This window comes from Salmo trutta, chromosome 19 (assembly GCF_901001165.1).
Source record: "Salmo trutta chromosome 19, fSalTru1.1, whole genome shotgun sequence".
NCBI classification, from domain to species: Eukaryota; Metazoa; Chordata; class Actinopteri; order Salmoniformes; family Salmonidae; genus Salmo; species Salmo trutta.
In genome coordinates, this window is record NC_042975.1 from 4000042 (window position 1) to 4022204 (window position 22163).

Below are 22163 nucleotides of genomic sequence, written 5' to 3' on the forward strand. Positions count from 1 at the left end.
TTTGGATATAACGATGGATTATTTGGGACCAAACCTACATTTGTTATTGAAGTAGAAGTCCTGGCAGTGTATTCTGATGAAGAACAAGCAAGGTAAGAACATTTTTCTTATAGGAAATGTGATTTTGGTGAAGGCTACACTGGGTGGGTGTCTAAATAGCTAGCCCTGTAACGCCGGGCTATGTACTTACATTATTGCAAAATGTGCTTCATCCGAAAAGCTATTTTAAAATCGGACATATCGAGTGCATAGAGGAGTTCTGTATCTATAATTCTTAAAATAATTGTTATGCTTTTTGTGAACGTTTATCGTGAGTAATTTAGTAAAATCACCGGAAGTGTTCGGTGGGAATGCTAGTTCTGAACGTCACATGCTAATGTAAAAAGCTGGTTTTTGATATAAATATGAACTTGATTGAACAGACATGCATGTATTGTATAACACAATGTCCTAGGTGTGTCATCTGATGAAGATCATCAAAGGTTAGTGCTGCATTTAGATATGGTTTGGGTTTATGTGACATGATATGCTAGCTTGAAAAATGGCTGTGTGATTATTCCTGGCTGGGTACTCTGCTGACATAATCTAATGTTTTGCTTTCGCTGTAAAGCCTTTTTGAAATCGGACAGTTTGGTTAGATAAAGGAGAGTCTTGTCTTTAAATAGCTGTAACATAGTCATATGTTTGAAAAGTGTAAGTTTTCGGATTTAGAGGAGTTTGAATTTCGCGCCCCGCCCATCATTGGATATTGGAGCAGACGTTCCGCTAGCGGAACGTGTAGATGTAAGAAGTTAACGGCTCTTGATAATTAGTGGGTATCGTCTCAATTCTGCTCTACATGCATTATTTGGTGTTTTACGTTGTACACGGAGCCTTACAGAATTCTGCATGCAGAGTCTCAATTTGGTGTTTGTCTCATTTAGTGAATTCTTGGTTGGTGAGCGGACCCCAGACCTCACAAACATAAAGGGCAGATCAAGTATTTTTAGCCAGATCCTAATTGGTTTGTCAAATTTTATGTTTGATGGCATAGAAGGCCCTTCTTGCCTTGTCTCTGAGATCGTTCATAGCCTTGTGGAAGTTACCTGTGGCGCTGATGTTTAGTTTTTTTTTTTGTGTGCTCTAGGGCAACGGTGTCTAGATGGAATTTGTATTTTTGGTCCTGGTGACTGGACCTTTTCTGGAACACCGTTATTTTTGTCTTACTGAGATTTACTGTCAGGGCCCAGGTCTGGCAGAATCTGTGCAGAAGATCTAGGTGCTGCTGTAGGCCATCCTTGGTTGGTGACAGAAGCACCAGATCATCAGCAAACAGTAGACATTTGACTTCAGATTCTAGTAGGGTGAGGGCCGGGTGCTGCAGACTGTTCTAGTGCCCGCGCCAATTCGTTGATATATATGTTGAAGAGGGTGGGGCTTATGCTGCATCCCTGTCTCACCCCCCGGCCCTGTGGAAAGAAATGTGTGTCATTTTTGCCAATTTTAACTGCACACTTGTTGTCTCTCTCTCTCTCTGTCTCTCTGTCTCTCTGTCTCTCTGTCTCTCTGTCTGTCTGTCTGTCTGTCTGTCTGTCTGTCTGTCTGTCTGTCTGTCTGTCTGTCTTTCTCTCTCTTTTTCTCTCTCTCTTTTTCTCTCTGTCTCTCTGTCTCTCTCTCTCTCTCTCTCTCTCTCTCTCTCTCTCGTTCTCTCTCTCTGTGTATTCTATAATATATTAGCCAGATAACTATGAGGATATATTTGCTTTGTAATAAGTATTTGTCTGTTAAGTAACCTTTCTCTCTTCCTCTCCTCCTCCCTCTCTTTATCTGTCCCTCTCTATCTCCTCCCTCCTATCCCTCTCTCTTTCTCTCCCCTCCTCCTCCTCCCCTCCTCTCCTCCCCCCTCTCTCAGCTCTCAAATTACCCTTGGGAAAATCCACAGTGATGCATTTAGTTGCCAGAGAGACATTGCCTGAGCCAAACTCCCAAGGTAACAGGCTTTTCATTCATCTCTCCTGCCAGACTTTCATTCATCCCTTGTTCCTTCCCCTCACTGGTCCCTTACGGGGACTTTCACACGCTAAAACATACTCAGTAATTGTGTCTTTACTCTGATTAAATGTAGTACAGTTACTTCCTTTATGAATGGCCAGTGAGTCACACAATGGAATACATTTAGCCTGTGCTTTGCATCACCATTAGTATTGCCTACAATATACTGCATACTAGTTCCTGTTCCTGTAAGGATGTACCAGGAAGACAGTACATCACCATTAGTATTGTTTACAATACACTGCATAATAGTTCCTGTTCCTGTACGGATGTTCCAGGAAGACATTGCATTAGTTCATTTAGATAGACGTATGCAATGATATACTTTAGCAAGACGATTCTCTGTCAGTAGCACCCAGTGTTGAGAATGTGAAATGACATGTAATTACATTATTTCTTTGAAATGTATTGTTACTGTGTTACTGTGTTACTGTGTTACTGTGTTACTGTTACTTTGTGTTACTGTGTTACTGTGTTACTGTGTTACTGTGTTACTGTGTTACTGTTACTGTGTTACTGTGTTACTGTGTTACTGTTACTGTGTTACTGTTACTGTGTTACTGTTACTGTGTTACTGTTACTGTGTTACTGTTACTGTGTTACTGTGTTACTGTGTTACTGTGTTACTGTTACTGTGTTACTGTTACTGTGTTACTGTTACTGTGTTACTGTGTTACTGTGTTACTGTTACTTAGTGTTAAGTCTTGACTCGATTTATGTTCCTTCTCTGGTCTGACTGTGTCCTGACCATGTGTTGTTGTGTTCCTCCTCAGGTCAGAGAAACAGAGAGAAGACTGGAGAGAGTAACTGCTGTGTCATCCTGTAAATACCCACCTCCCTCCCTCTTTAATCATCCCCCCCATCCATCCACCCCATCACGCCATCCTGGATCCCAACCAACACACTGGCTGTCCTGTCCTGCAGTCTCTCTATCATGCTGCTACACACACACACACACACACACACACACACACACACACACACACACACACACACACACACACACACACACACACACACACACACACACACAGCCCACCCATTTATGCTTTGTATCTCCCATAGTGCAGCAAAGCATTGACGTGCCTGATAAAAACACACACGGTCTCCTGTGTGTAGAGAGGTTTCCCCCTCTATCACTTCTGTCCTTAAATCTTCCACTAGTTCATGGATGGATAAACTACTGTTTTTTTTTTTACCTCACCAAGGTTCCAACCAATGACTGACTAACAAACAAACAAACAAACAAACAAACCAACCAACCTCGTTGTTGTTTGGCCATAATAACATGTTGTTGACTGTGTTTTGACAGTCAGTCCTTTCCTCCTTCTGTCAGATCGCTCATCCTTCCTGAACTAGGAGAAGAAAGACAGAATGTCCCTCCTCCATCTTCCCTTTTCTCTCTGAACGAGGGGACTAGGAACAAGGGAGAAGAAAGACAGAATGTCCCTCCTCCATCTTCCCTTTTCTCTCTGAACGAGGGGAAACAAAGACAGAATATCCCTCCCTCCTCTCTTTTCTACGACCAAAGTGTAGGGTGTCAATCAAAAACACCTCTTTTAACCATTGGGTAAAATAATATGTTAATTGTGTTAGATAATCCTCTAAGAAAACCAATAGTCCAAACCTCACGATTCGTTTAAAGGTTATTGGACTTTTTTTTACCATAGTAGGATGGTCAGAATTAGGGTGACTAAAATCAACAGAGGCCAGAGAAACAAAAAGGGGTCAAAAATCATGAAAATGTCACAACATGGCGTCAGCTAGGCAAGATGGCGTCAGCTAGGCAAGATGGCGTCAGCTAGGCTAGATGGCGTCAGCTAAGCTAGATGGTGTCAGCTAGGCAAGATGGCGTCAGCTAGGCAAGATGGCGTCAGCTAAGCTAGATGGCGTCAGCTAGGCAAGATGGCGTCAGCTAGGCAAGATGGCGTCAGCTAGGCAAGATGGCGTCAGCTAGGCTAGATGGCGTCAGCTAGGCTAGATGGCGTCAGCTAGGCTAGATGGCGTCAGCTAGGCAAGATGGCGTCAGCTAGGCAAGATGGCGTCAGCTAAGCTAGATGGCGTCAGCTAGGCTAGATGGCGTCAGCTAGGCTAGATGGCGTCAGCTAGGCTAGATGGCGTCAGCTAGGCTAGATGGCGTCAGCTAGGCTAGATGGCGTCAGCTAGGCTAGATGGTGTCAGCTAGGCTAGATGGCGTCTGAGAATGGAAGGCTACCTGACAGGATCACTTTTCCCCTTGAACTCATCTTTTCTTTCCAATCCGCAGGACATAAAACCATACGTAAGATAGATATGGGTTTTGAGACGTGACGTGTAGTATTTTCATATTTTAGTGTACGCTTTTCATATTCATTCAAAATTTCTCTTTTTTTTCCCCCGATTTTTTACAAAAATGCAAACGAGTCTCTGAAATGCCAACGGAGCACTTGGGCGTATACCAAGCTTCTTTTTTTTTCAAATCTTTTTTACATTTAATTCAGCTCGTGTTTCGTTTTTTTCTCAACCTGTAGAAACAACTTGGTAGACGACAACAACCACAACATTTTAAAATATATATATAGTGAGCGATTCAGAACATGAATAATCATATTTGTCTTGGTAAAATGTATTTTATAACATAAGGAAGTGAAATTTCATGACCAAAAGCGTGTTAGGACACTCTTCATAGTGTAGTTCTCAGTCTTGAACTCTACGACAAGGTAAAGAAACCAATCTGGAATAAAGTGTTATTTTCTTCTAAATCTCCTTTCTCCCTCCTCTCTTCTTCAGCCATTTTTTTTGCACAACACTGAACGCATGTGCCACCTTAACCTCTGACCCCCCATCCCCCCGCCACCTTAACCTCTGACCCCCCCATCACCTATTCCCCCCCACCCACCACATCGAAGACCTGTAAAAAGAAAATGTTATTCTATTTTATATTTTTCCAATGGGAATAATATAAAAAAATATATATATATAAAAATAAGTTACCATATGTGTAGAATATATTTAATATGAATGTTATATTGAACAAGTTGAGGCCTATAGATCCAGTATCTTAGAGTCTGTGTGTACACCACGGTTAGCTAGCTGAGCTTTCTAGACAGTGGTTAAAACCGTTACCTTGGTCACAAGGTCTGCGTCCCACCCCCTCCCCCCCCTCCCCTCCGATTGGCTCCCGTTTTCCATATATAGTGCACTACTTTCGACCGTGGCCCATAGAACCTGTGATAGGCTAGCGTCCTGTCCAATGGGTGTACTTGTACATCAAGCTACCTCACGCTCCTGTCTTATGGGCTTTTCTAGCTCAGACAAGGCTACTTACTGACATAGGGCCAGGGTCCAAAGTAGTGCACTATTTAGGGGAAATAAGGTGCCAATTTAGGACGCAGACAACGTATTGTACTTTATTAAGCAGCAGAACAGAACCATCCTCCTAATCGTTAACGTACAGAACTATTGTAAACATGTTATAATTCTCTTTTTGCTTTCTGTTTTTTATTTATTTAAAATGTCGTTTTTTTTTTTCAACTGTTCATATAGTTTAATATAATCCTTATTTTTAATTTTTGTTGTTGTTGCTTTCTTGCAGCACTAGGTCTGAAAGGATACAATCCCAAACTGTATCATATTTCCCTGCATATTGCACTACTTTTGACCAGGACAATATGGTTCTGGTCAAAAGTAGTGCACTTTGTAGGTGAATAGGATGCGATTTAGGACGTAGCCCAAAGAGTATAGTTTCTCTTGCTCAGTGATCAGGGTTTCAAGCTGTATAGTGATAATATTAAAAAGCATTTTTTTTTTCAAACAGATTTTAAATAACAGTCATTTAATGCTTCTTCTCTCTTAACCCTCTTCTAAACTTCACATGGAATACATCCATATTTCAAACAAATAAAGATTATTGAAAGTGCATCCAGTTTGATTGATTGATTTAAAAAAAAAATGTATTTTATCATTAAAAGTACAAGGTTTCTCCAGCCAGCGACAACGGTACATCACAGGAGGTTGGTGGACGGGCTCGTGGTAATGGCTGGAGCGGAATAGGTGGAATGGTATGAAATGCATTAAACACATGATTTTGATGCCGTTCAATCCGCTCCGCTCCAGGCATTATTATGAGCCGTCCTCCCCTCAGCAGCCTCCACAGCAGTACAAAATGATGGAGGTTGAAAACACGATAATATACTCCATTTAAAAACAGCAACAGTTTCCTCATTTAGAAGTATAACGGCAGAACAGGGGTCCCTGTTTAATAAGGGTCACCGAGAGAGAGAGAGAGAGAGAGAAAAACTCTAATCACACCGACATGCAATTTCTCTGATATTTTTTACGAGACACCTTAGAGCTGTTCTCTGAAGACATTTTTCAGGTAGCTTGGTGACCCATTCAGGTAGCTTGGTGACACATTCAGGTAGCTTGGTAACCCATTCAGGTAGCTTGGTGACCCATTCAGGTAGCTTGGTGACCCATTCAGGTAGCTTGGTAACCCATTCAGGTAGCTTGGTAACCCATTCAGGTAGCTTGGTGACACATTCAGGTAGCTTGGTGACCCATTCAGGTAGCTTGGTGACCCATTCAGGTAGCTTGGTGACTCATTCAGGTAGCTTGGTAACCCATTCAGGTAGCTTGGTAACCCATTCAGGTAGCTTGGTGACACATTCAGGTAGCTTGGTGACCCATTCAGGTAGCTTGGTGACTCATTCAGGTAGCTTGGTAACCCATTCAGGTAGCTTGGTGACCCATTCAGGTAGCTTGGTGACACATTCAGGTAGCTTAGTGACCCATTCAGGTAGCTTGGTGACCCATTCAGGTAGCTTGGTAATCCATTCAGGTAGCTTGGTAACCCATTCAGGTAGCTTGGTGACACATTCAGGTAGCTTGGTGACCCATTCAGGTAGCTTAGTGACCCATTCAGGTAGCTTGGTGACTCATTCAGGTAGCTTGGTAACCCATTCAGGTAGCTTGGTGACCCATTCAGGTAGCTTGGTAACCCATTCAGGTAGCTTGGTGACTCATTCAGGTAGCTTGGTAACCCATTCAGGTAGCTTGGTGACACATTCAGGTAGCTTGGTGACTCATTCAGGTAGCTTGGTGACCCATTCAGGTAGCTTGGTGACCCATTCAGGTAGCTTGGTCACCAATTCAGGTAGCTTGGTGACACATTCAGGTAGCTTGGTGACCCATTCAGGTAGCTTGGTAACCCATTCAGGTAGCTTGGTGACCCATTCAGGTAGCTTGGTGACCCATTCAGGTAGCTTGGTGACCCATTCAGGTAGCTTGGTAACCCATTCAGGTAGCTTGGTGACACATTCAGGTAGCTTGGTGACACATTCAGGTAGCTTGGTAACCCATTCAGGTAGCTTGGTAACCCATTCAGGTAGCTTGGTGACTCATTCAGGTAGCTTGGTAACCCATTCAGGTAGCTTGGTGACACATTCAGGTAGCTTGGTGACTCATTCAGGTAGCTTGGTGACCCATTCAGGTAGCTTGGTGACCCATTCAGGTAGCTTGGTCACCCATTCAGGTAGCTTGGTGACCCATTCAGGTAGCTTGGTGACCCATTCAGGTAGCTTGGTAACCCATTCAGGTAGCTTGGTGACCCATTCAGGTAGCTTGGTGACCCATTCAGGTAGCTTGGTGACCCATTCAGGTAGCTTGGTAACCCATTCAGGTAGCTTGGTAACCCATTCAGGTAGCTTGGTAACCCATATAACTGCAGTAGAGTATCTACAGGGAACAAAGTTAGTCGATCTCCCTCTAGTAGGGTACTGATTGGTTGTCATTTATGCGACTCAAATAATACTACTAATATATATTTAGGGCAAAATGCCGTGAACAATGTTGTTGGTAATGTCCTCCACTTAGTCTGGGTGACCCTTGTTTCCACCTTGAGCCATTTACATTCATCAAAATGAGAGGGTTCAAGATGATTACAAGGAGTGAGTTTCAGAATAATCCTGACAAATTTATTCTGAGAGGTCTGGAGCTCATTCTTCATACCTTGGTGGGGGGGGGGGGGGGGGCTCTGTACCAAGAGTCACATGTATAACCACATTGACACTACACAAGGGCCCATGCCAGTGTCAGTGACGTTTGTCTATCCAGGAATCTAGACTTCCTAGCCAGAAACGTACGTTTTTTTGGTTGACCTTGGGGAGAGCTTTTAAGTCCGTAGTTTTTTTAAGGCCTACCTCACATCCCAGACAGTATCTTTGGCAGTAACCACTGTGTCTCCCACCTTGACATAAAAAAAACAGGGGATCTTCCAAGTTTGATCTTGGATCCAAACAGGATTGATTCAGTTTCACCCAGGTGGAAGGACAGCTTATTTTCCCCGATAGTCATGTACTAACATTTAGAAGATCTGCGCACTTTTTCAACCAACTGCATTGTGGGACGCAAAAAGCGCAGAATCATCGGTGTAGACAAACAGGAACATGAACAGGCTGCTTTGAAGTAATTGATGTACAACAGGAAGAGGATGGGGCCCATGTACGCTGCCTTGTAGGGATCTCACAGGTAGAGAAGCCTGTCCGCATCCACCATTTGATTATGGCCCGTGAGATAGTATTTGACCCACCCCAGATGGCTGAGTTATTAAAACACAGGGCTTGTGGTTTGAACAGAAAAATGTATTACTTTACTGCAAAAGGGGTAGACGATCCGTCTTCCTGGAGTGTCGCAGGTCCTGCAGGATTTCGTTCCAACAAGTCACCACACCTGATCTAATTGATCTAATTGATCGGATCAGTGTTTGTCTAAATTGAACACAGCTGGTCTTCTAGGTTTGATTAATCCAAAAAAACATAAAGTGTTTTTTGATTCGGCACTCCAGGACCAGGGTTGCCTGGTTACCCCTTAGTCTGCCTTTTGGAGATCTAGAATAGGCATTCCAGAACATTCCCCCACCCGTCCACCTCTTTCCTTATGTGGTCAGTTAGGTGGAGTAGGTGTTTGTGGAGTGGATGACTTCTGTGATCATTACTCCTTACACAGAAAGTACATTGTGCCTTGTTACTTACACACACACACACACACACACACACACACACACACACACACACACACACACACACACACACACACACACACACACACACACACACACACACACACACACACACACACACACCACACACACACACACCCCTCTCTGTTCTCCTGTAGTGCCACTTGGGGAGCGGACAGACAGAGAGACAGAGAGAAGGGATTGGTCCTTATTAAAGTAACAGTACTACCACTCAGTACACCAATGTGAGTTTGTGTAGTTTCATGACACCAAGCCCAGCACAACAACAAAGGACTGTTTGTGATATTACACCACTCACTGACTCACTCAGCCCAAACACTGGCCTCATGTACACTGTTTAAGAGCCCAAACTGGCCTAATTTACTCTCTTTTAGAGCCCAAACACTGGCCTCATGTACTCTGTTTTAGAGCCCAAACACTGGCCTCATGTACACTGTTTTAGAGCCCAAACTGGCCTAATTTACTCTCTTTTAGAGTCCAAACACTGGCCTACTGTACTCTGTTTTAGAGCCCAAACACTGGTCTCATGTACACTGTTTTAGAGTCCAAACTGGCCTAATTTACTCTGTTTTAGAGCCCAAACTGGCCTACTGTAGTCTGTTTTAGAGTCCAAACTGGCCTACTGTACTCTGTTTTAGAGCCCAAACTGGCCTACTGTACTCTGTTTTAGAGCCCAAACTGGCCTACTGTAGTCTGTTTTAGAGTCCAAACTGGCCTACTGTACTCTGTTTTAGACACTGTAGAGGTTAAAGGTCAGCTAGTGACATGACCTTCAGTGAACATCACCCCATTGTGAGGACCATAATAATGTCATCATTGCGATGACCATAATAATGTCATCATTGCGATGACCATAATAATGTCATCGTTGCGAGGACCATAATAATCATTGTGCAGCCGATGTTATCCAAGGCAGTGAATGGACAGTCTATCGACAAGGCAATGACGGCAATCCATGCTTTGTTTTTGTTTTCCTGGCACTGTTTCCAAATGCTAACGTTTTTTTAAAATTTTATTTTAGCATTTGTGGCACAAATCCAATGCAGGTCATGCTACCTGTGTTAGCACTTTTGGCACATCATGTCCAAATCATCCATAATAGATTTAGTTTGTGTATACTAGTAACTGGTGGGAACACTCAAAGTTAAAAGTTTTCTGTCCTCACAAGCAGCGTTCACACGAGTTGCACTGTAGAAGTAGTTCATGGTATCTGGCACCATCTTCTGGCTACAATATGGCATGACTCTAAATGAGTTTTATAGAGGTAGAGTGTAGCCTCACCTGTTAATTAGACATTATCCATACTGACAAACTGAAATGGTCCACACACACACAGACAGTGTGGTGAAGAAGGCGCATCAGCGCCTCTTAAACCTCAGGAGGCTAAAGAAATTTCAATTTCATATGTATATACTTTATTGTATTCTATACTACACCACTGACTGTTTAAACAGCCATCTCCAGCACATCAGAGGCTGCTGCCTATAGACGTAGATTAGAAATCACTGGTCACTTTAAAGAAATGAAACACAAGCCACTTTAATAATGTCTCTGTATCTTGCATTACTCATCTCATATGTATAAACTGTACTCTATACTATTCTACAGTATCTTAGTCACTTTTAATTGTGTGTAAATATTGCCGCTCTGACAGATGTATATACTGTATTCTATGATGTAGTGACCTCCCTGTGGCTCAGTTGGTAGAGCATGGTGTTTGCAATGGTGTTTGCAACGCCAGGGTTGTGGGTTCGATTCCCACGGGGGGCCAGTACGGGAAAAATAAAACATGTATGAAATTAATTTAAATGTATGCATTCACTACTGTAAGTCGCTCTGGATAAGAGCGTCTGCTAAATGCCTAAAATGTAAATGTAATTAATGTGCCACTGTATCTTAAGTCACTGTGTGTAAATATTGCATCACCCATTTCATATGTATATACTGTATTCTATACTATGCCACTGTATGTTAGTCCAATGCTGCTCTGACATATATGTGTGTATATAGTCTTAATCCATTCATTACTTAGATTTACGTATATTTTTTGGTATATGTTGTTAAACTGTTAGATATTCCTACACTGTCGGAGCTAGAAGCACAGGCATTTCACTACACACGCAATAACATCTGCTAAACACGTGTATGTGACCAATTTTTTTCAATTTATTTGAGATTCAATATAAAGGTAGAGTGTAGATTCCCCTGTTATACATTATCCATACTGGTTAAGAGTCAATATGGAGGTGGAGTGTAGATTCTACTAACCACTGGTCCTGGCAACCCATTTTTACGCACACCTGCGTCTCATCATCAGTCACACCTGGACTTCATTACTTCCTGATTATTTACACTTTATAAAGCACTCTTCTGTTATCAGTTATCAAATTAAATCAAATCAAATTTTATTAGTGACGTGCGCTAAATACAACAGGCCCCTAACCAACAATGTAGTTAACGAAATACCTATAAGAATAAGAAATAAAAGTAACAAGTAATTAAAGAGCAGCAGTAAAATAACAATAGCGAGATTATATACAGGCGGGTACCGGTAGAAGCTGTTTAGAAGCCTCTTGGACCTAGACTTGGCGCTTCGGTACCACTTGCCGTACGGTAGCAGAGAGAACAGTCTATGACTGGGGTGTCTGGAGTCTTTGACAATTTTTAGGGCCTTCTTCTGACTCCGCCTGGTGTAGAGGTCCTGGATGGCAGGAAGCTTGTCCCCAGTGATGTACTGGGCCGTACGCACTACCCTCTGTAGTGCCTTGCGGTCGGAGGCCGAGCAGTTGCCATACTAGGCAGTGATGCAACCAGTCAGGATGCTCTCGATGGTGCAGCTGTAGAAACTTTTGAGGATCTGAGGACCCATGCCAAATCTTTTCAGTCTCCTGAGGGGGAATAGGTTTTGTCGTGCCCTCTTCACGACTGTCTTGGTGTGCTTGGACCATGTTTGTTTGTTGGTGATGTGGGCACCAAGGAACTTGAAGCTCTCAACCTGCTCCACTGCAGCCCCATCGATGAGAATGGGGGCGTGCTCGGTCATCTTTTCCTGTAGTCCACAATCATCTCCTTTGTCTTGATCACGTTGAGGGAGAGGTTGTTGTCCTGGCACCACACGGCCAGGTCTCTGACCTCCTCCCTATAGGCTGTCTCATCGTTGTCGGTGATCAGGCCTACCACTGTTGTGTCGTCAGCAAACTTAATGATGGTGTTGGAGTCATGCCTGGCCATGCAGTTATGAGTGAACAGGGAGTACAGGAGGGGACTGAGCATACACCCCTGAGGGGCCCCCATGTTGAGGATCAGCATGGCGGATGTGTTGTTACCTACCCTTACCACATGGGGGCGGACCGTCAGGAAGTCCAAGATCCAGTTGCAGAGGGAGGTGTTTAGTCCTAGTGTCCTTAGCTTATTGATGAGCTTTGAGGGCACTATGGTGTTGAACTCTGAGCTGTAGTCAATGAATAGCATTCTCACCTAGGTGTTCCTTTTGTCCAGGTGTGAAAGGGCAGTGTGGAGTGCAATAGAGATTGCATCATCTGTGGATCTGTTTAGGCGGTATGCAAATTGGAGTGGGTCTAGAGTTTCTGGGATAATGGTGTTGATGTGAAAATGACCAGCCTTTCAAAGCACTTCATGGCTACAGACATGAGTGCTACAGGTCGGTAGTCGTTTAGGCAGGCTACTTTAGTGTTCTTGGGCAAGGCACTTTGGTGGTAAGCTTAAAACATGTTGGTATTAACCTCTCTTGGGTAGGGGGCAAAATTTGGACGTCCGGATGAAAAGCATGCCCAAAGTAAACTGCCTGTTACTCAGGCCCAGAAGCTAGGATATGCATATATTTGGATAGAAAACACTCTAAAGTTTCTAAAACTGTTAAAATTATGTCTGTGAGTATAACAGAACTGATATGGCAGGTGAAACCCAGAGGACAAACCATACCCCCCCCAAAAAAATTCAGCCTACCAGAATTTTCAATGGCTATCACTTTTATTATAAGGCCAAGTCCTCCCAGATTGCAGTTCCTAGGGCTTCCACTAGATGTCAACAGTCTTTAGAAAGAGTTTCAGGCTGGTTTTTGGAGAAATGAGCCAGAAATTGTAGTTTTTCTAGGTGGCTCCCATTTTGGCTGTAGTGTTTCCAAGCGCGTGAAGAGAGCGCATTCTTTGGTATTTTTCTCCGTTAAAGACAATAACGATTTTCCGTCTTAAATTTGATCGTTTATTTATGTATTAGGGTACCTAAGGTTTGATTATAAACGTTGTTTGACTTGTTTGGAAAAGTTTATTAGTAACGTTTGGGATTCATTTTGTATGCATTTTGAAGGAGGGAGACCGGTGGATTATTGACTGAAGCGCGCCAGCTAAATTGAGTTTTTATGGATATAAAGAAGGACATTATCGAACAAAAGGACAATTTGTGATGTAACTGGGACCTTTTGGTGGGCCAACAGAAGAAGATCATCAAAGGTAAGGCATTATTTATATCGCTATTTCTGACTTTCATGTCGCACCTGCCTGGTTGAAATATGTTTTTCATGTGTTTGTATGCGGGGCGCTGTCCTCAGATAATCGCATGGTTTGCTTTCGCCGTAAAGCCTTTTTGAAATCTGACACAGCGGCTGGATTAACAAGAAGTTAAGCTTTATTTTGATGATTTACACTTGTGATTTTATGAAAGTTAAATATTTATAATACTGTCATTTGAATTTCGCGCTCTGCAATTTCCCCAGATGTTGACCTGCCCATATTAAAAACTCACGGAGAGGGAGAGGTTGAAAATGTCAGTGAAGACACTTGCCAGTTGTCAGCGCATGCTCGCAGTACACGTCCTGGTAATCCATCTGGCCCTGCGGCCTTGTGAATGTTGACCTGTTTAAAGGTCTTACGCACATCGGCTGTGGAGAGCGTGGTCACACAGTATTCCGGAACAGCTGGTGCTCTCATGCATGTTACCGTGTTATTTGCCTCGAAGCGAGCATAGAAGTAGTTTAGCTTGTCTGGTAGGCTTGTGTCACTGGGCAGCTCACGGCTGTGCTTCCCTTTGTTGTCTGTAATGGTATGCAAGCCCTGCCACATCCGACCAGCGTCAGAGCTGGTGTAGTACAATTCAATCTTAGTCCTGTATTGAAGCTTTGCCTGTTCGATGGTTCGTCGGAGGGTATAGCAGGATTTCTTATAAGCTTCCGGGTTAGAGTCCCGCTCCTTGAAAGCGGCAGCTCTAGCCTTTAGCTCAGTGTGGATGTTGCCTGTAATCCATGGCTTCTAGTTGGGGTATGTACTGTGGCGTACAGCAGGTCAGCCACCAGGGGGAGACTCGTCGAGGCCTGGTGACAGACGGAGTATACATCATGCGGCGATGGCTCCATCTGCTGGACGTGCCAGGTCTCGACGGGCTCTCCGGCCAGGACTAATTGGGGCTGCTTGGGGATGGGTGAGTAATCAAGGGCTGATTGCTCACCAGCTGTAGAAGTCCCATAAAGCTGCCAGACGGGCAGCACACAAGGGAGAGACTGTGGGAGGAAAGGACTCCCGTATAGTTGGGGACGGTACCAGGGGTAACAGGAGGGAGTTCAGTTTTTGATCCCCACAGGATACAGCAAGACCCGGAGCCCAGAAGACAGAAAGGGTCTCTTGGGGGAGACCTATTATTTTCGTTTGGACTTCATTTTAATAAACACCTTTAAAACTGAGCTAATCCTACTCCGTCCGTGTCTGATCTGTGTAAACATTTTGACCCAACCCCCTGGTCTGCCATAGTACGTATGGTCACTGTAGGGACGACTTCATCGATGGACTTATTGATGAAGCCAATGACTGTTATGGTGTACTCCTCAATGCCATCGGAGGAATCCCGGAACCTATTCCAGTGTGTGTTACTAAAACAGTCCTGTAGCTTAGCATCTGCTTCGTCTGACCAGTTTTTTATTGATTGAGTCACTGGGGCTTCCTGCTTTAATTTTTTTGCTTGTAAGCAGGAATATGGAGAATAGAATTATGGTCAGATTTGCCAAATGGTGGGCGAGGGAGAGCTTTGTGTGTGTTTTTTTCCCTCTGGTTGCACATTTAACATGCTGATAGAAATTTGGTAAAACGGAATTAAGTTTCCATGCATTAAAGGCCCCAGCTACTAAGACCGCTCTGAGTGAGCATTTTCTTGTTTGCTTATGGCGGAATACAGCTCATTCAATGTTGTCTTTTTGCCAGCCTCATTCTGTGGTGGTATGTAAACAGCTATGAAAAATACAAATGAAAATTCTCTAGGTAGATAGTGTGGTCTACAGCTTATCATGAGATACTCTACCTCAGGTGAGCAATAGCTCGAGACTTCCTTAGATATCGTGCACCAGCTGTTATTTACAAAAAGACATAGTCCGCCGCCCCTTATCTTACCAGACGCCGTTGTTCTATCCTGCCGGTACAGTGTATAACCAACCAGCTGTATGTTGATAGCATCGTCGTTCAGCCACGTCTCCGTGAAGCATAAGATATTACAGTTTTGAATATCCCGTTGGTAGTTTAATCTTCTGCGTAGGTCATGGATTTTATTATCCAAAGATTGCACATTTGCTAGCAAAATGGAAGGAAGTGGGGGTTTATTCCATCGCCTACGAATTCCCTGTATACCCTTTTTCTCCGCCTCCTCTTCACGCAAATCACGGGGTCTGGGCCTGTTCCAGAGAAAGCAGTCTGTAATTCGCATACATCCTTTGCTTCGGGCTCGTCAGACTCTTTAACCTCTTGCGTATATCCTACCACTGGGGGCGCCACAGCGCATTTTGGAAAAAATTCGTTCCCATTTTCAACGGCCTACTAATCAAACTCAGAAGCTAGGACATGCATATACTTATTTTATATGGATAGAAAACACCCTAAGGTTTCTGAAACTGTTTGAATGGTGTCTGTGAGTATAACAGAACTCGTATGGCAGTCAAAACCCCGAGACCGATTGAACCAGGAAGTGGGATTCTGAATTGTGGACTCGACTTCACAGCCTTCCCTGTAATTCACAACGTGAGAAAATGATAATTGAGCACTTTCCAGTGCATCCACTAGATGTCCCCAGTCTTTACAAAGTGTTTTGAAGCTTCTGCTGTCGAAACTCAGTGCAGGAGACGATGTGGCAATTGGTCACAGTAGGAGGGCCATCAGCATTGTGACGTCGGCGGCCGTGTCTGCCCCCACCTTTGGAAACGTTTTGAAACACAATGAAATCGTCCCACTCGAATCTGATTGGCTCTCTTGTTGAAACAGGCCCTGAAGATTAATGTTATACAACGTTTGACATGTTTGAACGAACCTAACGAAGGGAAAATAGTCATTTTTCGTTAGCCAAGTGCCGCGCACGGATCAACATTTGGTTACAGCCTTAGGACGCGCTAACAACAACAAGCTAATGGAACATAAAGGATGGACTTTTTCGACCGAAAATACATTTGTCGTGGACCTGGGATCCCTGGAAGTGCTTTCTGATGAAGACAACTAAAGGTGAGGGATTATTGGCAATATTATACAAGATCAGATGTGATGTGCGATTGTTCCAAGATGGCGACGAGCTAGGCTTTCTAGCTCATTTTCTGAGTATCGCATCCCCTTTTATCTCAAAGTGTGATTACCCTGTAAAGTTAATTTAAAATCTGTTATGACGGGTGTTTTCAAGAGATATTCATCTATAAATCTTAGATTGACAATATAAAAAAAAAAAATCGTTTTCGAATAGTAATTTATAAAATTGTAGCACTGTTTCCTGGGACGCATTTCATGAAAAAATAGTTAGTCAACGTCAGGTGCCGATGTAAAATGCTGTTTTTATATAGAAATATGACCTTTATTGAACAAAAGATTGCATGCTGTGTGTAACATGATGTCCTAGGTGTGTCATCTGATGAAGTTTGTAAAAGGTTAGTGCTGCATTTAGCTGTTTTTTGGTTATATGTGATGCATGTGCCTGGTCGGAAAATTCATATGATGCTACTTTTACCATGTACTCCTCTAACATAATCTAATATTGTGCTTTTCCTGTAAAACCTTTTTGAAATCGGACAACGAGGGTCGATTCAAGAGAGGTGTATCTATAAAACGATATGAGACAGTCCTATATTTGAAAAAAAAAATATTGAATTTCGTTATGCTAATGTCGCTAGGAGTTTTTCGCTGGAAAATGATCCCGCTAACGGGATGAGAGTCTCAAGAGGTAAAGGAACAAAAGGATTCTGCTAGTCCGTGGTGAGTAATAGCAGTCCTGATGTCCAGAAGTTATTTTCGGTCATAAGAGACGGTAGCGGCAACATTATGTACAAAATAAGTTAAAAAAATAAGTTATCAACAACGCAAATAAACAAACAAAAAACACAATCGGTTGGGGACACGTTAAACGTCCGCCTTCTTCTCCGGTGCCATGGTTACCATTGTTATCAGGAAGTATTGGGTATGTTTCCTTGTCAGACGTTCGTTATTATTAAACTCACCTACTGCACTTGCTTCCTGACTCCCTGCATCGACATTACAGAATACTACCTCAACAAATGGAAGCAGCAGTTAATCAGAACATCTCCCAGATGGTCAGCGAACAGGGACACCTACTTCGCCAACACCACGATCAGCTGGCACAACTGGGGATGGCTATGGATGAGGTCCTCCGCTTTCTTCAACGTCTCGACATTCCACGAGGGGCTTCACCTCCAACAAGCGGAGGATTCTCTACCACAAGTCGAGCCAGTACCCAAGCCCATCCAACAGTCCACCCAGGTCAGCTATTCCCGTTTGTCCCTCCCAGACAAATAGGACAGGTCTCCATCCAAATGCTGTGGCTTCCTCATCCAGTGCTCCCTCTATTTTACTCATCAGATGGGAGCCCCGACCACGGAGAGGTACAAGGTTACCACGGTTATTTTCCTGCTGACTGGACGGGTGTTGGAGTGGGCTATGGCCGTCTGGGAGAGAGGAGAGGTGGAGCTGGGTTCCTATGAGGTGATTTTTATTTATTTATCCGTTATTTTACCAGGTAAGTTGACTGAGAACACATTCTCATTTGCAGCAACGACCTGGGGGAATAGTTACAGGGGAGAGGAGGGGGATCAATGAGCCAGTTGGAATCATGGAATCGTAGCTCTGTTGGGATCCGACACATTTACGCAAGTCACAGCTCCACTCACTCTCACCGCGGGACCCAAGCACCAGGAAAGCTTTCCCTTCCTTATCACCGCCGCACCCATGCACAAAGCCTCCCGTGACTCCAACTCCATAATCCCACCAACTCCTGGTCAGAGAGGAGGATTACCACCTGGGGACCAGGATGTCGGCCCTGTGTTTTGGGACATAGATGTGGACATCCGCCAGGCTCTGGAGAGGGAACCCGCTCCTGCCTCCTGCTCTCCAGAATGCATTTACGTCCCCACGTGGGTCAGAGATTGCCGCTGGACACCCAGGCATCCCCTGCTGCACTCAATCCCTTTCTGAGAAATACTGGTGGCCCACTTTGGCGCAGGACGTCGCACACTATGTCAGCTCATGTTCAGTATGTACTCAATATAAATCTCTCCCGGCACGCTCAAGCGGGTAAATTCCTTCCCTTTCCTCAGCTTCCCTGGTCTCATCGATCCATTGCTTTTGTCTCTGATCTTCCCTCTGATGATTCCACCACCATTTTGGTGGTTTTTGACAGATTCTCTAAATCATGACGTTTCATCCCTCTCTCTGGTATCCCTACCTCTCTCCAGGTTGCTGAGCTGGGGAGTTTCCTGAGGAGTCACTGCCAGGACCGGCAGGGGGAGTGGGTCCCCAGAATTCATTGCAACACTCCTTCACACTCCTTAATTTGACCCTGTTGGTCATCTATGAACATTTGAACATCTTGGCCATGTTCTGTTATAATCTCCACCCGGCACAACCAGAAGAGGACTGGCCACCCATCATAACCTGGTTCCTCTCTAGGTTTCTTCCTAGGTTCTGGCCTTTCTAGTGAGTTTTGCCTAGCCACCGTGCTTCTACACCTGCATTGCTTGCTGTTTGGGGTTTTAGGCTGGGTTTCTGTACAGCACTTTGAGACATCACCTGATGTAAGAAGGGCTTTAGAAATACCTTTGATTTGATTTGATTCCTCCGGGCTGACTCCCTTCCAGTGTGTTCTGGCTTCTCAGCCAGCCCTGGCTCTGTTGACTCCGAGCCAGACCGAAGCTCCTGCAGTGGACGAGTGGATCAGCCGTGCAGAAGAGGTATGAAACGATGCCCACGTGAGACCCCAACGCACCGTCCGCCATCAGAAAGATCAGGCGTTTCCCGTGTTCTATCCTGGTGATCCCGCTCTGGCTGCCCTGTAAGAAGCTGAGTCCCTGGCCATTGAAGGTCCTCAGACAGGTCAATGAGGTAACTTACAGATTACAACTCCCCAATAACTACAGGTTCTCACCCTTTTTTGATGTTTTCCATCAGGCCGGTGGTTCCTGGTCCCTTGGCTGATGCCCTCCCCCACGACACCATTCCGCCTCACTTGGACATCAAGGGGAGCCCTGCCTATGCCGTAAGATCATCCTGGACTCCCGACGTCGTGGGGGTTGGCTCCTGTACCTGGTGGACTGGGAGGGGTACGGTCCAGAAGAGCGATGCTGGGTTCCGGTAGACAACGTCATCTGAGAATTCCACCTTCGCTGTTCCGGACCGGCCTGCCCTTCGCACACCTGCATCTCATCCAGTTGCGACCCATCATTTTGAGCCCCACATTTGTTTTACATGTTATTTAGGCATGAATACATGTCACATATCAGTTTGCGAACAATGTAAAAATGACATCAAATCACGTTATATCTACAGTAGCTTTGATTGGACTGATCATGTCAATGTCATACATTCAAAATCTTAGCTATCCGTCATCATAAATCAAGTCGACAATCTACTGGCAAATCCTTTTCAATCCTTGTCAAATGAAGATAAATTATATATAAAACATATCGGTGCTCATTGGACATAAACATTATACAAGTTGGAAATTGCAAATTCAACAATGAGTGGTTTGGAAAGAACCAGTGGCTAACTGCAAGCATTGTAAAGCAATCACTAACCTGCTATCCAGTGGAGTGGGTGTGTGGTCCCAAGCCTGGGTTTAAGGGTCTCTTTTCCAAGCTTAAAATGATAAACATTCAAAATTTGCAACAATAAAAAAAAAAAAAAATCAGCTCCGACTGGGAAAATACATTTAGAAATTTGGAATTGTAAGTCGGGAAGTCGGGCCTCTTTCTAGAGCCACGACCTGAAGATCTCTGACGTCATCATGATTCGACTGTAACGGCTGGCGTTGGGTATTGATGACCAAATCGCAGGCGGGATGTGAATACTCATCTTTTAATGGTAAAGAATCCAGCAAACACGGAAAACAATAAACAAGAACGACTCAAGACAGGCTAACAGGCTATACTTACAAAAATAGCAGTGCTAATGAAAACAGCCCACAACCCCAAGACAAAAACACACACCTAATATATGACTCCCAATCAGGAACAACGATATCCAGCTGTTCCTGATCGGGAGTCACACAGACTAACACAGAAACAGAACAACTAGAAACTACATACAACACACAACCTCTGCCACGTCCTGACCAATACTAAACAGCACTCCCTCTGCTGGTCAGGACGTGACATCGACCTTGTTTTTTCAAGAGTTCCCAGTTGTCTTGAAAGCGCCATAAATCCAGAAAATGACAGAATTTGAAAAAGTTTCATGTCAAATTTTGCCCACGAAGGACCACCGCGCCACCTTCCTGTTCAAGTGAGCACAGCACAGCAAGGTGAGTCCAAAACAGTATTCTATGCTGCTGCATAAATAATGTAATATTCCGGCGAGATATGTATACTGTAGCTAAGAAAGTAATACTAAGTGTATGTTGTGTAGTAAGCTGTTAGTAGCCCATGTGCCTCACCCAAATTACTTGGTCTATTTTCCCCCTTAATTTCGCCTGCTGTTCTGACTTGGTGGTGCACATGTAGCCTATAACCTGTTTTAGAGAAATGTACTCATTGAAAATTGTAAGAGCTTTCATTGTCTGCTTATATGCCCCCTTTATTTAGCCAAGAGCTCTGACTTGGTGTACAGGGAGAATACTTACTGTAAGAATGGCCCATGTTCTGAATTCTGTCGCTGTACATTTCAAAAGTGCCGAACAAATAGTTATATTGACTACATCCATCTTAGCTAGCTCATCAATGTCTTAAACAAAATTATGGATTGCCTCTTATCTGCTCATTGTTCCCTTATGCCATAGTTTGTACATCTCAATTGTCAGTAGAAACCACATTTGTTTAAGCAAGTCAGCCATATCAGCTATGTTTTTTAAAAGGCAGTAAATGAGGTTGAATGAACTGTTTCGCTGCCAGACAAGACTCCGCTGATAGCCAGGTGTAGCAGTTGTAAGGTGTTGGGACTCCGCTGTTGGGACAGCTTTATGTAGGCTTAACCGTTTGTGGGCACAGTTTGGCAACGTTATAGTGCAATGAATGTTTAGTGTTGTGTTGTGTAGTGGCTTTGCTGGCATGCTTCCACAATTGTTTTGTTTGTTTTTCCCACCAAGACTTACATGCTAAAATCATCATCAATCTGGACTTCATTACTCCCTGATTACTTACCCTTTATAGAGCACTCTTCTGTTATCAGTTATCCGGTAGTATTGGTTCTGTTTCCTTGTCAGACGCTTCTCTTGTTTTGTATCGTTCTATGTTCGTTATTATTAAACTCGTTAACTGCACCTGCATCCTGATTCCCTACGTCGGCATTACAACTCCCCTGTTTATTACACATTATCCATACTGGTTGAGAGTTAATCAGACAGCACAATTAACTGGCTTGTTTAAAATTCGATTTACTATTTGTTATGATACTATATAAAATACAAATAAATGCTATTTTTCAGAATGCCAAGTGTCATCTCCGTCATATCCATTGAGAATAGTAATATCTAAAAAAGCCGGAGCAATAAGACCAGTCAGAAGCCGATGCCATAAGTCATATTTTAAAGATGAAACAGATATATATATTTTTTACGCTGATACAGAACCACATCTGAGTGAGTCTCATCTAGTGATAACAGCTACAGTGTTGTAATTATGTAGCTACATGTTATAACC

General features: G+C 43.7%; 1 protein-coding gene across 3 annotated transcripts in view; it reads left to right on the forward strand.

The window, feature by feature from the left end:
- LOC115153847 (ubiquitin-like protein 3) overlaps window positions 1-5931 on the forward strand; it is a 48535-nt gene extending 42604 nt beyond the window's left edge. The window contains exons 4-7 of one of the 3 annotated variants that reach the window (XM_029699461.1): window positions 1892-1969; window positions 2805-2853; window positions 3368-3443; window positions 3513-5931. In XM_029699461.1, the coding sequence (XP_029555321.1) occupies window positions 1892-1969; window positions 2805-2853; window positions 3368-3443; window positions 3513-3605 (296 nt within the window). In that variant the 3' untranslated portion in view covers window positions 3606-5931. Of the gene's footprint in view, window positions 1-1891; window positions 1970-2804 lie in introns of all 3 variants that reach the window. The other 2 variants (XM_029699460.1, XM_029699462.1) reach the window with 2 other exon arrangements.
- Window positions 5932-22163: the final 16232 nt, after the last annotated feature.